We start from the raw sequence: 14,784 nt of genomic DNA, 5'->3' as shown, positions 1-14,784 counted from the left end.
AACCGTTTAAGCTAACAGACCAAAGTTGATTAAGCAAGAATATGGTGTAAGCTTCACAAGAAGCTATGGAACACAGGCGGTTGATTAAAATGTTTGTAGGTATTTACTGCTATACATAGAGCGTTTCCCTGATTTTAAAGAAGCTAAAACAATCTGCAAGCAGCAATACCGAAGGAACAGGAAATGATGCAATATGATTACTCAATTTCATTAGGAGGCAAGCACAATTAAACAATCCAAACATCGATTATATTACTACCTTTTAGTAAAATTGTTCCCACATGGCAACACCATGCAATAATATGATGAATTCAATTCAAGAGGGAATTCAAGATTTCTTTATTGTCAGTTTCTCAATACGTTCACGACATACAGAAAATTGAATGATACTGATAAAATATTTTTTGTGTCATGTTGGGTTTTGCAGGTGACTGGCTGGCTGGACTATCACCATACTCCCTCTCCTGCTGAGGACATCGTATTGCAGGAGCAGTTACACCTTGCCAGTATGGAGCCCACCAAAATCCAATCAGAGGGTGGCCTCAATGTCACCCTTACCATCCGCCTCCTCATGCATGGGAAAGTAAGCAGACACAGAGAATTTTGCTAGCTGTGGTGAAGTATAAAAAAGTGAGAGACATAAGGGGTATTTATTCCTTCATTGTCCTTTAAGTCTTGCAGCAAAGCCAGTTTAATTAAGTCACAAAGTAACATGAAGATTCATGTCACTTATTTTACTGAATTCGAGGTCACCTTTCTAGTTATCCAGAGGCCTGTGTATTTCTATGTATAAAATCATCTGTGGGGGTATCCTGGTGGGCTGGGTGTTAAGGCAATGACCATGAATAGCAAGTGATTGAGCAGAAAGGATATTTTCACAAGTCTCAATCTTCCCTTAGTTTCAGTCCTCTCTCTACTGTCTATAAAGGCATAACATGTCTGAAAAATAGACTGAGAGAATACAGTTTGGAAGATGTTATTGGGAATGAATGAAATATACAACCGGTTGCCTTATGAGACTTTGTCCCACAATGGAGCCCAATAGAAGGGACTATTTGGCCTCTGAGGCTTGATTTTCCTCATTCTTTAAATCCCTAACAGGTCTTTTAAAGTCACTCTAATCATAAACTAATCATTAACCAAATTAATGAGCACAAAATAGCATTTCATAAAAACCCCTACAATTACCCCAACAGCCCGGTTTCACTGTGACGGTGGGCTCCATTCAAGGTTCTGTGAATAAAAAAAATCACTGAGGTGCTGGTGCTGCAGCTGGTGCTCTAAATCTTAATACTGTGTGTATTGATCCAGCGCTGGATTCAAAGAACATGTTTTGCACTCACTAAGTGGAAACAAATGTACTTTGCCCCATGGTTATGCCCCAGCACATATAACCCAAAAATGGGCACCATCACCTCATCAACTTTTTTTGTTCATGCGCTTATGTGTAGCATCCTCTCCCCCTAGTTTACCTCCTACGTCTAAAGTGGTGATGAGAGCTGGTATGTGTGTTGGCCTTCTCTTATAAGATCAGTCATGCTTGGTTAGCATGGTTTTGCTCTCCTGCTCCCACTGTATGCGCTTCGTAATTTTGTGATACCTCATAGCTACAAGCATCTGGTGGAGTTTGTAGAATAGGATTAAGGCTATTTAATAGTAGCTTAACTTCAAAGACAACATCTTAAGAGAGGTCTGCTGCCAGATGGAAAACTCACAATATACACCTCATCTGATTTTGCCATGTTGGTGAAACTGTGTGCCACAAATATTGGAGCCAAGATCTTCTCCTTGTCTGGTGTGCCATACAGCTGGTGAACCATATGGCTGGCCTGACCTGGTGATTGTTTAATTGGTCTGCTGGTTGCAGGCATGCCTCCAATCAATCAGACTTAAGATAAGATAAGATAAGATAAGATAAGACTTTATTCATCCCCGTGGGCAGAGGTGGACAGAGTACACACCTTCACTACTTGAGTAAAAGTACAGATACTCCTTGTCAAATATTACTCCAATACAAGTAAATGTAGCTTAGTCAAAATATTACTTAAGTAAAGTACTAAAGTATTTGCTTAAAAAAATACTTAAGTAAAAGTACACTACTCACGATAACTTAGGGATATTGTGAGAGACTCAGTGGATGTCATACATACGGTGTTTGTTTCACTTCAGAGATTTTTGGGATAGGGAGGCAATTGTATTGGGGTGATAGACACACCTCATTTTGTGTTTTCTACGTAATGGTCTCACTGTGTACAGTGTGCGTTACATCTTGGGGCCAATACCAAAAAATACTAAAAGACAACCCTTTTCAATGTGGCATCAATTTCAACATTCTGTGGATATAAAAAGCTGGTATTGTCAGTAAGTCATTCCAAGTTCATCATTCAAACAGCCATGAACACACGACGTCACTTAACGGACGGCCAGCGCCACCTGGCCATAGCGTGCCTTCGGGTCGGTGGCAGGCAGTCAGATGTTGCTCGTGAACTTGGTGTGTCTCAAAGTGTCATCAGCAGACTTGCATCAAGACACAGAACTACTGGCAGAGTTTGTGACAGACCGCAACGATGACTAGTACCTAAGGACCTATGCACTTAGACATCGTTATGCAACTGCCACACAGCTGCAGGCCCGTTTACGAGATGTGAGGGGTACTAGGGTTTCCAGACAAACTATTCGCAACCGACTCCACCACTTTGGCTTGAATGGCAGACAACCGTTGCAGGTGATTCCACTGACACCAAGACACCGCCGTGAACGTTTGCAGTGGGCACAAGGTCATGTGACCTGGACAATGCAGCAGTGGTCTACCATCCTGTTCACTGATGAGTGTTGGGTCACCTTGCACAGAAATGATGGTCGTCAGCGTTGCTGGAGAAGGCGAGGTGAGCGATACGCCAAGGTCAACATGGTCCCCAGGGTTCGCTTTGGTGGAGGAGGTGCAACAGTCTGGGCAGGCATCACCAGTCAGCGCAAAACAGATTTGGTTATTGTAGATGACTCAGTCACTGCACATTCTTACCTCAGAGACATCATAGAACCCATCATCATCCCCCAGTTCCGCCAGCACACCCCCAACTTTCTGTTCATGGATGATAATGCTCCACCACATCGTGCCAGAATTGTCACAGCTCGACTTCAGGAAGTCGGAGTGCCTCATATGGTATGGCCAGCAATGTCCCCTGACCTGAACCCCATAGAGAACATCTGGGACCAGCTGAAGCAGAGACTGGATGATCATACCCCACCCCCACGTGACCTGGCAGAACTGTGTGTAGCACTTGTGGAAGAGTGGAACGCATTGCCTCAGAACAATATCATGAGGCTAGTGAGGAGCATGAGACGTCGCTGTCAAGCTGTCATTGCGGCAAATGGTGGAAACACCTGCTACTGACATTGTCAATTTTTGTTATTCGGGGCTATCCTTGTTATTGTCTAAATTTTTGGGGTAATAAATATTAAACTAATGAAAATGGTGTTTCTTCTCATTCATTATTAGTAATATCAAAGGGAACTTTTACTTATTTCATTAAAATTCAGACCAAATAGGAAAAGCACTCATGTAAATAACAATATCCTTAACTTATTGTGAGTAGTGTATTTGAAAAGTATCTCAGGAAATACAGGAAAGTAGCTTTATTGTCATTATACAATCCACTGATGCGATTCAAACGCACCCACGCACACCCACCCAGTCTCTCTCTCTCTCTCTCTCTCTCTCTCTCTCTCTCTTTCTCTCTACATACCGCAACGTGCTTTTTCAGGTTGGAAGACGAGTTCTTGTGATATAATTTGTTCTCGGTAAGCACAACAAACATTTAAACTGAAACAAATCAGTTTTTGTGGCAAAAATCTCAAACATGGGTTTGAGATAAGGCCACAGGTGCTCGGTGGGAGTTTCTCCAGGTGTTTCTCCAGTTTCTTCCTCCATTGTATGGATTGTATGGCATGACGTATACGACTAAGACAAACCATATGTGAATCAACAGAAAAAGTTTATTTTCTCAGAATTTTGAAAAAAAATAAAATAAAATAAATAATCAGCTGACATAAGCTCAAAAGTAGCAAGTAAGGATAGCATTCAACAGAAGTGTCGTGGAGTAAAAAGTACAATATTTGTCCTTCAAATGCAGTGGAGTGAAAGTAAAAGTATCCCCCAAATTTAATAGTACAATATCGGACAATATCGTCGTTTCTGTGGTTAAATAAGCCACCTCGTATTAAAAAAGCTGTTTTACAGCTCCCCGAAAAGCTGGGTGGTCTTGCGCTGCCTAATCTTATCCAATACTATTGGGCATGTAACACTGATAAACTTATTCATTGGCTTGACAGTGGAGCTGATACACGTCCCTCGTGGGCTCAGATAGAACTGCGGTCCTCAAAGTTTTCGTTACAGTCCCTCCTTACTGCGCGACTCCCTCTCAAAATTCATAATGTCTCACAGAACCCTGTTGTTACCAACTCACTGAAAATTTGGATGCAATTCCGTAAACATTTTGGCTCGAATGAACCTTCAACTTTAGCCCCGATTGTTAGAAACCATTTATTTCCACCCTCTCTGTCAGATCCAACTTTTAATATCTGGTGAAACAAAGGCCTGCTGCATGTCAAGGACCTCTACAATGAAAACACTTTTACTTATTTTACAGAGTTGGCAACTAGGCTTGAATTACCTCATTCACACTACTTTCGTTTTCTTCAAGCCAGGCACTTTGTCCAAACCACCTACCCTCACTTCCCCAACCACCCGCCCGGATCTCTGATCGACTCTTTGCTCACCCTTGACCTTGCCCAAAGACGCTCCATATCTGTGATTTATAACTCCACTGACTCCCTTAACCCAGACCAAGTAACTCGCCTGAAGCGGACCTGGGAGGAGAAGATAGGAGCACCAATATTAGATGGCCAGTGGGACCAGATTTTTAAACTAGTACATTCCTCCTCCATGTGTGCCAGGCACAGTTTGTTACAATGCAAAGTTCTTTTCAGAGTGCACTACACAACAACCCGGCTGGCAAAGATTTACCCAGGCACCAGCGACAATTGTAATAGCTGTAAGCAATCACCCGCCAATCACACACATATGTTCTGGTCCTGTCCGAACCTCACCGGCTTTTGGCGTCAAATTTTTGATACCCTGGCAATAGTGTTGGATGTGGATCTTAGTCCTGAGGCTTGCATGGCCCTGTTTGGTTCCCCCCCACCTACATCACTTAAGCTCACTGCTCAGGTGGAAACATGTTCTCCCCCTGTCACACAACAGCTGGCTAAGGGAGGTCTTAACCCATGCCAAACTTGAAAAGGTTAGATTCTCACTTGCGGGTACTGGTAACATTTTCAATGAAACCTGGCAGCCCCTTTTTAGAATACTTAGACAGAACTACTATTCACCCAGAAAGTGACTAGATGCCTTTTTATTTGTCCTATTTTACTTGCAACTTCTGTCTTTCATTTTTTTTTTTTTTATTATTATTTATTTATTTATTCTGTGTCTTATTTTCTTTTTTTTTTGTAACTGTGGGTGGGAAGGGATAAAATTCTCATATGGTCTAACTCAATCATAGAAGCCGGTCTGGCTTAACATACACTGTAAAACAACCCTTCTATTACCATTGCACTGCTGTATGCGAACGAAAAATTTAATAAAAATAATTATATAAAAAAAAAAATAGAACAGCCTTTAAAGTTTTTATTTAATGCAGATATTTTAATTTATATTATTCCAGAGGATCCTGTGTCCTCTCTATCTCTCCCCCTCTCTGGAATGTAAATTTAAGAAGTTGCCCTGCGGAAGAACCCTTCTAACGGATCAACCTTTAGACCTTAGCCATAAAAGGTGCCATGTCCAAATGCTGGACAGGCGCTAAGGGGCCCTTAAGGGGCCTCTCTGAATGCTGAGGACGTCGACTAAGGCCCCATCCACACGTACCAAAATGATCTTTTCCCCCTCCGTTTTCCCTGGCATCGTTTCAAGAATACTTGCGTACACACGGATCCGTCTCAACACGACTCAAAACGCTACTTCATATTCCAGGCCTATAGGTGGTGCTGTTTCGGTTTCAGAAATTCACCAAAAACGGAGAGGAAGAGGCGGAGCATGCGCATAAAGCTTGAGCGCTGTTTACAAATCGGCAGGAGAGGGAGGTGGAAGGCTGCTCGAGGGGTGTGGCGATGACATCATCGAAACGCACTTATCCGTTTTCGCCGTCCACACGAAAACTTAAGAGCTGCGTTTGCGAATTTTTTCACCCTGGGACCAGGTTTCAGAAAAGTGTGTTTTAAGGCAATGCGTTTACAGGATTCGTGTGGACGATCGGCCAAAACGATGCAAAACATCTGCATTTAAACCAAAAAGCGTCTCCGTGTGGACGGGGCCTAAGCCAAAAGGACAGATTTACACTTCTGTGGAATTTCACACTCTTGTTTCTGATCTAATTAGTCTTGAATCGAAAGAACATCAACACGAAATCAGGAGCTACAAAGAACAGAATCTAGAAGCCTCAATGTTATATTCATTATGTTAAGTCTGTGATTCATTAATTCTTCCTTTTCAGAGACACACACATGCCAAACACTTTCTTCCTCCCCCTCTCCCAGAGTGACCAGGGGAGTGAAAACAGATAACAAGTCGTAAATAACTTTCTTCCCCCAGAGCAGAACTCTGATGTGTATTCCTCTGTAAAAAGAACCTAAGTTTGTTACTATTACTATCAAAATTGTAATAACCTGGTAAGTTATATATTGTTTTTCAGGAAGTGCTAAGGATCACAATGAAACGATTTTGATCTTTGTACGATAAACCTAGCCCAAAGTCACATAATTTGTCACAGTAAAGATGAATCAACAGTGCCATCAAGCGGCAATTCTTAAAAACATTTTTTTTCTTTTTAAACCATTGTTAAAATTAAAGTGTGTATATGTTCTTATACGAGTAGTAGCTATAACTATTGAAATTGTTATTTTAGAAACCCCAACCTTTTCTTCATTAGCAAAATATCCTGAAGAACCTGATGTTGTTAATTCACTGATGCTTTTGAGCTAATTTGATTTTGTCATTCAGATACGTCATCTTGTCATGTTGTAATCTTGAATGTTGCTACATAGGTAAAACATCGCGAACAAGCCATGATGAGTGATGGAATGATTAAATTAGTTAAAATAAAGTAGGTTAAGAAGATCAGGCAATAAGATATCTTGAGACAAAGAAGTATAGGCGTTCCCTTCTCTTTCCGCGCATAGAATTTGGAAACCCAATCCAAAACACGCCCTGAATAATTAACACATAAAACCAGAGGGACACGCTCTCTTCTCCGCACTTTTACCTTCTACTTACTTTTACTTTTTAACGTTTCTTTTTTCTTCTTCTTTCCGTACTTAGTCACGTTAATACTTAGTAACTTTGTTTTAAGAACAACTTGAATATTGTTCCGTGGCAATTTTCAAGCTCTGTTTGTTTCTCCTCAGACTTTTTTCCCCGACGTACAATTTTTGTAGTGACTTAAATATTTTTTCTGGCTTTATTCATTTTTCTACTCTACGAACCGAAGTACTAATTAAGAAAATCAACATCGTTTATAAGTTAGCCAGCGTAGTCAGCTGGGATATCAGAGCAAGACCCAATCTCTTCTACGGATCAAGATACCAGGAGGCTGTCGCCACAGCAACGAGCCGAGAAGACGTGACGATCCGGCTTCCTTCTTCGAACTTTAAGACACGCAAAGTATCATCTACGGCCTTCGACTGAACACCTACAACGCTCTCAAACGTAGCTGGGTGTTGGAGTTGCAGACGAAGCAACAAGTACCCGTCTACTGGTCCAAGAGAGACCTGCATCAGCTGCACCATTTCGTCACCACCTCGTCACACCGGATCACGCCAACGCTTCGCTATCACCGTGCCGAGAACACTCTACGGAAAAGTAGGCTCAATCACTCCGGCGGTTACCCTCTTAAGATAAGGAGTTGGTGTCACTGTTTTGAAACTCCCTACTAACCTCTTTTAGAGAAGCTTGATTAGATTAGGTATCAAATCCATTCCCGTTAGTTTAAACCATAAAACATCTCCATCTCTCACCATCGCTCCGCAAATTAGTTATTTCAGGTCTTATATTCGTTTTATTTGATTATACCCCTATATGCATATATTCTACTAGTACATTCATAGCTGTCACTTCATTGAATAAATGTTCATTCACACTTAGTCAGATGTGAGTGGACCATGGACTAAAACATGCGGTACATTAATGTGTATTTAGCTTCAGGGAGAAAAGGTAGTGGTTAGAAAGTCTTGTCGAGTAAAAGGGTTTAAAGTGGGACCTTTAATAGTGTTTGATAAATATGAATCGGTACTTTGGGGACAACCTGGCACTGTGAATTAACTGATCTACAGATTTAATGTCCCAGTGGACGTAAAGAGTGGTCAGGCAGTGTTGATGCTTGCAGCCAGTGCTTCCCCTCTGCCCTTTCACCACTGTGCCAAACCAAGCTCACGAAACGTGATTAGAAATCAACAGAACGTGTGGCCCTATACACAGGAATGTAGCTGTGTATATCCTCTGCATACCTCTGCAGAGCCACACAGCTATTGTATATGTATCCTCTGCATGCCTCTGTACAGTGCGAATTTCTCAGGAACAACTGGGGTAAGTACTAAATGGACAGTTGTGTACATTTATACACAAGACTTCTGTCTTTTCTTTTTCATTGCAGGAGGTTGGAAGTATAATTGGAAAAGTATGTATGTTTTGTTTGTTTATTTTTTCACTCACATTCAGACTAAAACAAAATAAGCATAGTATATTTTTATTCTTTTTAGAATTTTCATTGATATTTTTTTTTTCCTCAGAAAGGAGAGACTGTAAAAAAGATGCGAGAAGAGGTGGGTTTTATTTAATTCATTCATTCATTCATTCATCTTCTATACCAGTTTAGTCCTGTTAAGGGTCACGGGGGTCTGCTGGAGCCTATCCCAGCTGTCATCGGGCGAGAGGCAGGGATACACCCTGGACAGTTCGCCAGTCCATCGCAGGGCCAACACAGAGACAGACAACCATTCACACTCACAGCCAATTTAGAATCACCAATTAACCTAATGAGCATGTCTTTGGATGGTGGGAGGAAGCTGGAGTACCCGGAGAGAACCCACGCAGACACAGGGAGAACATGCAAACTCCACACAGAAAGGCCAGCCGGCCCATGGATTCGAACCGGTGACCTTCTTGCTGTGAGGCATCAGTGCTAACCACCTCGCCACTGTGCCGCCCTTATTGAATTTAATTGAATTACAAAAATGTACACTTTCCCCCCAACAAATGACAAGGGCTGTATATACAAGAAGGGGGGAAACTATTTAAATTATTGAAACGAATTCCAGACTAATTTAAATTTGTAATTTTAGACCAACATCAAGTGTATTAGTAGTGAACAGATAATTCAAATGTGGTCATATTAAGGTCTCACATCACATGCATTGACTCCAGTACAGCATAATGTGTGTGCTGCTTGTTTCCAGAGTGGAGCGAGAATCAATATTTCTGAGGGCAACTGTCCAGAGAGGATCGTCACCATCACTGGACCAACAGACACCATCTTCAAGGCTTTTGCTATGATCGCCTACAAATTTGAGGAGGTGTGAGTCTGCACGGTCAATGGCAGGGCTATATGTGTATCATGTTTGACACACAGTAATTGTACATTAGACATCTGTATAGCTCAGTTGTAATAGGAGAATTTAAATAATCACCTTTGAGCTATCTTTTGCATAGTCTTACTCAAAGAGCAGTGTAGTGCTCATTCAGCAAGCGGAAGAGATGAAAATTCTGAAAAAGTAGTTTGAAACAAATATGTTTTGCAGATCATTTGTTCGAACTTTTGACTGTGAAATTATTTATGTGAATAGCCAGTGCTGACATAATTAACATCATAAATATTTGGGCTTGCATTGATAAAATATTACTCTTGTGAAATGATGTATTTGTTGTTGTTTTATAGGACATAATCAATTCTATGAGCAACAGCCCAGCAACCAGCAAGCCTCCTGTCACCTTAAGACTCGTTGTGCCAGCCAGTCAGTGTGGCTCCCTTATAGGGAAAGGAGGCTCCAAAATAAAAGAAATGAGAGAGGTATATGAAACATTTAATGGATAATCTAAAATTATGATAGAAGATTTGTTTTCACGTTCACCTTCTTTCTTAATGCAAAACTGACAGAAAATGCAGTGCATCCAAGTGTCCTGTCTACCATTTTAAGTAATCTTATGAGTTTGCATTCTCCATTAATGATTTTACTTTGATATGTTTAAATAAGTTGATACGTCTTCCAGATCTATTACAATGTAAAAATCTGCAAAATTCAGTTCAGCTTTCAGATCTTGAGCCAAAACTATGTTTCAGATTTTTCCATTTAGCTGTAACTTTTGATTGTTAGGCATACTATATGCAATACCCACTATTCATTCATTCATTTTCTGTAACTGCTTGTCCCATGGAGGGCGAGAGGCTTTGTACACCCTGGATAGGTCTCCAGTCTATTGCAGGGCTAACACAGAGAGACAGACAACCATTCACACTCACATCTATGGAAAATTTAGACTCACCAATTAGCCTAACGAGCATGTCTTTGGGCAGTGGGAAACCGGAGTACCCGGAGAGAGCCCATACAGACACAGGGAGAACATGCAAACTCCACACAGAAAAGCCCCAGTTGGCCAATGGATTCGAACCCAGAATCTTCTTGCTTTGAGGCATCAGTGCTAACTACCAAAGTCTATATGAACGGTCATCTGAATCTGTTGGCCATTAATATTTGTTCAATAATCACGGTGACCTAGAAAAGCTCCACTGTCTGAGAAGTAGGAGAGTGCTTCACTGCTGCCCTCTGGCTAATGTCATCAAATGGAAGCTTGAACAAGCTATGGCAGAAGATGTGGAGCAATATACAACCCCTGGCAAAAACTATTGGAATCACCAGTCTTGGAGGATGTTCATTCAGTTGTTTAATTTTGTAGAAAAAAAGCAGATCACTGACATGACACAAAACTAAAGTCATTTCAAATGGCAACTTTCTGGCTTTAACCCTTTGATGCACAACATATGCATACCCCCTCTAATGCACAACATGGGTCAAAAATGACCTGCATTCATTTTCCATGTGATTTCATGCTAGGTGAGTTTTTCTTTGTTGTATCTTTTGAAATCAATTTATATTATGATTAAATGTCCCAATTATTCTTTTAATATCTTGTTTTTGATTAGTACAAGGTCATGCTTCCACTGTCCCTTTTTTGTTTTATGAAAGTTTTTGTGTTATTACACCTAGTTTACATACATGAGTCAAAAATGACCCATTTATCCAAATGTGATTTTGAATGAAATTACTTTATAATATAACAATAATTTGTAACCTAGTGTTGTAGTCAAGACCACCTAACCCGAGACCGAGTCAAGACCAAGACCAGAGCATACCGAGACCAAGACAAGACCAAGACTGAGGAGTGGCGAGACCAAGTCCAAGACCGAGACTGAACTGAATAAACAGACGCATTAGTCTATTTGTCATATTGAAAAATAAATTCATTTTAAACTGTTGGTAAGGCCAGCTGGCCAATCTTCAAACATACTTCACCCTCGCCCCCGACAAAATCTCACTCCAAGCTAAGTTCATAACTTGAGAGCCCTGGATATAACCAAGTTTTTCAGATGGTTATACACACACATAGACCTATACATTGGTTGAACAATTTTAATTATCTTTATGTCATTGCTTTATATTAGGCATGTACCGAAATTAAAATTCTTGCCCAAAACCGAAAACCAAAAATGAGGAAACCAAGAAGTTATCTTCTTCTACGTACTGTATGTGCGCACCTTGCTGAGCCACCTGCGCTGCTCTTGAAAATCCTCAAATGGATTTTTATTTTTTTTAATCTATTCCTGAGCTTATGCTCTTTGTTATTCATTTTTTTTCCCCAAAACTAACACCTGCATCAGATTAGATCTGCTCGTTCGTCTGCACTTAAAAAGGAGTGATCACACCTTGGAGAGCTGTTGCACCAAATGGATTGACATGAATCATGCCTACAACACGAGAGATGTGAAAGAAAGGAGAGGATTATCAAACTCCCTAAAGAGGGTAAATCATCACGCAATGTTGCAAAAGATGTTGGTTGTTCACAGTCAGCTGTGTCTAAAATCTGGACCAAGTACAAACAACATGGGAACGTTGCTAAAGGCAAGCATACTGGTAGACCAAGGAAGACGTCAAAGCGTCAAGACAGAAAACTTAAGGCAATATGTCTTGAAAACAGAAAATGCACAGCAAAACAAATGAGGAACAAATGGGAGGAAACTGGAGTCGACGTCTGTGACTGAACTGTAAGAAATCGCCTAAAGGAAATGGAATTTACATACAGAAAAGCTAAACGAAAGCCATCATTAACACCTAAAAAGAAAAAAACAAGGTTACAATGGGCTAAGGAAAAGCAATCGTGGACTGTGGATGACTGAATCAAAGTCATATTCAGTGATGAATCGCGAATCTGCATTGGGCAAGGTGATGATGCTGGAACTTTTGTTTGGTGCCGTTCCAATGAGATTTATGAAGACGACTGCCTGAAGAAAACATGCAAATTTCCACAGTCATTGATGATATGGGGCTGCATGTCAGGTAAAGGCACTGGGGAGATGGCTGTCATTACATCTTCAAAAAATGCACAAGTTTTCGTTGACATTTTGGACACTTTTCTTATCCCATCAATTGAAAGGATATTTGGGGATGATGAAATCATTTTTCAATATGATAATGCATCTTGCCATAGAGCAAAAACTGTGAAAACGTTCCTTGAAGAAAGACACATAAGGTCAATGTCATGGCCTGCAAATAGTCCGGATCTCAATCCAATTGAAAATCTGTGGTGGAAGTTGAAGAAAATGGTTCATGACAAGGCTCCAACCTGCAAAGCTGATCTGGCAACAGCAATCAGAGAAAGCTGGAGCCAGATTGATGAAGAGTACACACACACACCTTCACTACTTGAGTAAAAGTACAGATACTCCTGTCAAATATTACTCCAATACAAGTAAAAGTTGCTAAGTCAAAATATTACTTAAGTAAAGTACTAAAATATTTGCTTAAAAAAAATACTTAAGTAAAAGTATTTAAAAAGTATCTCAGGAAATACAGGAAAGTAGCTTTATTGTCATTATACAATCCACTCTACAATCCACACAGCCTCACTCTTTCTTTTGCAGACACTCTCTCTCTCTCTCTCTCTCTCTCTCTCTCTCTCTCTCTCACTACAAGCTCATACAATTACATTTAAAATGTTCATCAGCAATTTAACAAACATTAAGCTAGCGAACGTCAGTAGCTACTTTACATACCGCGACGTGCTTTTTCAGGTTGGAAGACGAGTTCTTGTAGGCCGTGATATAATTTGTTTGCGGTAAGCACAACAAACGTTTAAACTGAAACAAATCAGTTTTTGTGGCAAAAATCTCAAACATGGGTTTGAGATAAGGATACGGGTGCTCGGTGGGAGTTTCTCCAGGTGTTTCTTCAGTTTCTTCCTCCATTGTATGGATTGTATGGCATGACGTATACGACTAAGACAAACCATATGCGAATCAGCAGAAACAGTTTATTTTCTCAGAATTTTGAAAAAAATAAAATAAAATAAAAAAATAATCAGCTGACGTAAGCTCAAAAGTAGCGAGTAACAAGAGCATCAACAGAAATGTAGTGGAGTAAAAAGTACAATATTTGTCCTTCAAATGTATTGGAGTGAAAGTAAAAGTATCCCCCAAAAATAACACTCAAGTAAAGTACAGATACTCAAAAACTGTACTTAAGTACAGTACTCAAGTAAATTTACTTTGTTACTGTCTACCACTGGTCACTCATTAAGTCCATGCCTCAGAGACTGCAAGCTGTTATAAAAGCCAGAGGTGGAGCAACAAAGTACTGGTGGTGTGTTGAAGTGTTCTTTTGTTGATATTTTTTTCCTCAGAATTGAGTGATTCCATAATGTTTTCCCTCTGCTTGGTCTAAAAAAGTAACTGTTACCGACTACCATTTTTTTTTTTCTTGATTTCTTTTAGTGTTTCTTAAAGCCAGAAAGTTGCCATTTGAAATGACTTTAGTTTTGTGTCATGTCTGTGATCTGCTTTTTTCTACAAAGTCCTCCAAGACTGGCGATTCCATAATTTTTGCCAGGGGTTGTATCTTAAAGTCAACATGCCATGTCTCCAGATGGGGGTTATATTGTTGAAGGGTTAAACCTCGAATCCTATCAACAAGGTCAAGTACCTCAAATTCCTTTTTCTCTAATCTAGTCCACAGGGGCCCAGGTTCAGGTAGCGGGTGACATGTTGCCCAACTCCACAGAACGTGCAGTCACAATCTCCGGGACCCCAGAAGCCATCATCCAGTGTGTCAAACAAATCTGTGTGGTCATGCTGGAGGTAAAGTATGTAAAGATTTAGCAAATGATTTTTAAACGGTCAGAATCACCTGGCAAGTATTGCCCATTAGGGGCTGAACGTCTTAGTCTAAGTCGACTAATATGTGGTGAAAGTCAAGTAGACGGTGAATAGTCGATGACGTCACACATACAACACAGTAGAAAGTAATGCTTGGAAAACAATGAAATCTAGATTCTTGACCTGAATACATATTGTAGAGCAGGGATGGGCAACCTAAATGATGGAGGGGGCCACAATTTTTCATCGACACTACCTGAGGGCCACATAGGACCGCGCACTTAACCAGATATGATAAAACTGCCAT

At 40.5% G+C, this 14,784-nt stretch overlaps 1 protein-coding gene across 5 annotated transcripts in view; it reads left to right on the top strand.

The window, feature by feature from the left end:
* Positions 1-508: 508 nt before the first annotated feature.
* LOC311488366 (poly(rC)-binding protein 3) overlaps positions 509-14,784 on the top strand; it is a gene marked incomplete at both ends in the record, with an annotated part of 36,626 nt that continues 22,350 nt past the window's right edge. For all 5 annotated transcript variants that reach the window (XM_084545019.1, XM_084545018.1, XM_084545016.1 and 2 more), the window contains 6 exons: positions 509-583; positions 8,709-8,732; positions 8,845-8,877; positions 9,511-9,627; positions 9,990-10,121; positions 14,331-14,459. In XM_084545019.1, coding sequence (XP_084401145.1) covers positions 509-583; positions 8,709-8,732; positions 8,845-8,877; positions 9,511-9,627; positions 9,990-10,121; positions 14,331-14,459 — 510 coding nt within the window. The remainder of the gene's footprint in view (positions 584-8,708; positions 8,733-8,844; positions 8,878-9,510; positions 9,628-9,989; positions 10,122-14,330; positions 14,460-14,784) is intronic.

Source organism: Chelon labrosus, assembly GCF_963514085.1.
Source record: "Chelon labrosus genome assembly, chromosome: 5".
In the NCBI taxonomy this organism is placed as follows: Eukaryota; Metazoa; Chordata; class Actinopteri; order Mugiliformes; family Mugilidae; genus Chelon; species Chelon labrosus.
The sequence above is the reverse complement of the archived record's forward strand: the minus strand, read 5'-3'. Positions and strand labels throughout refer to the sequence as shown.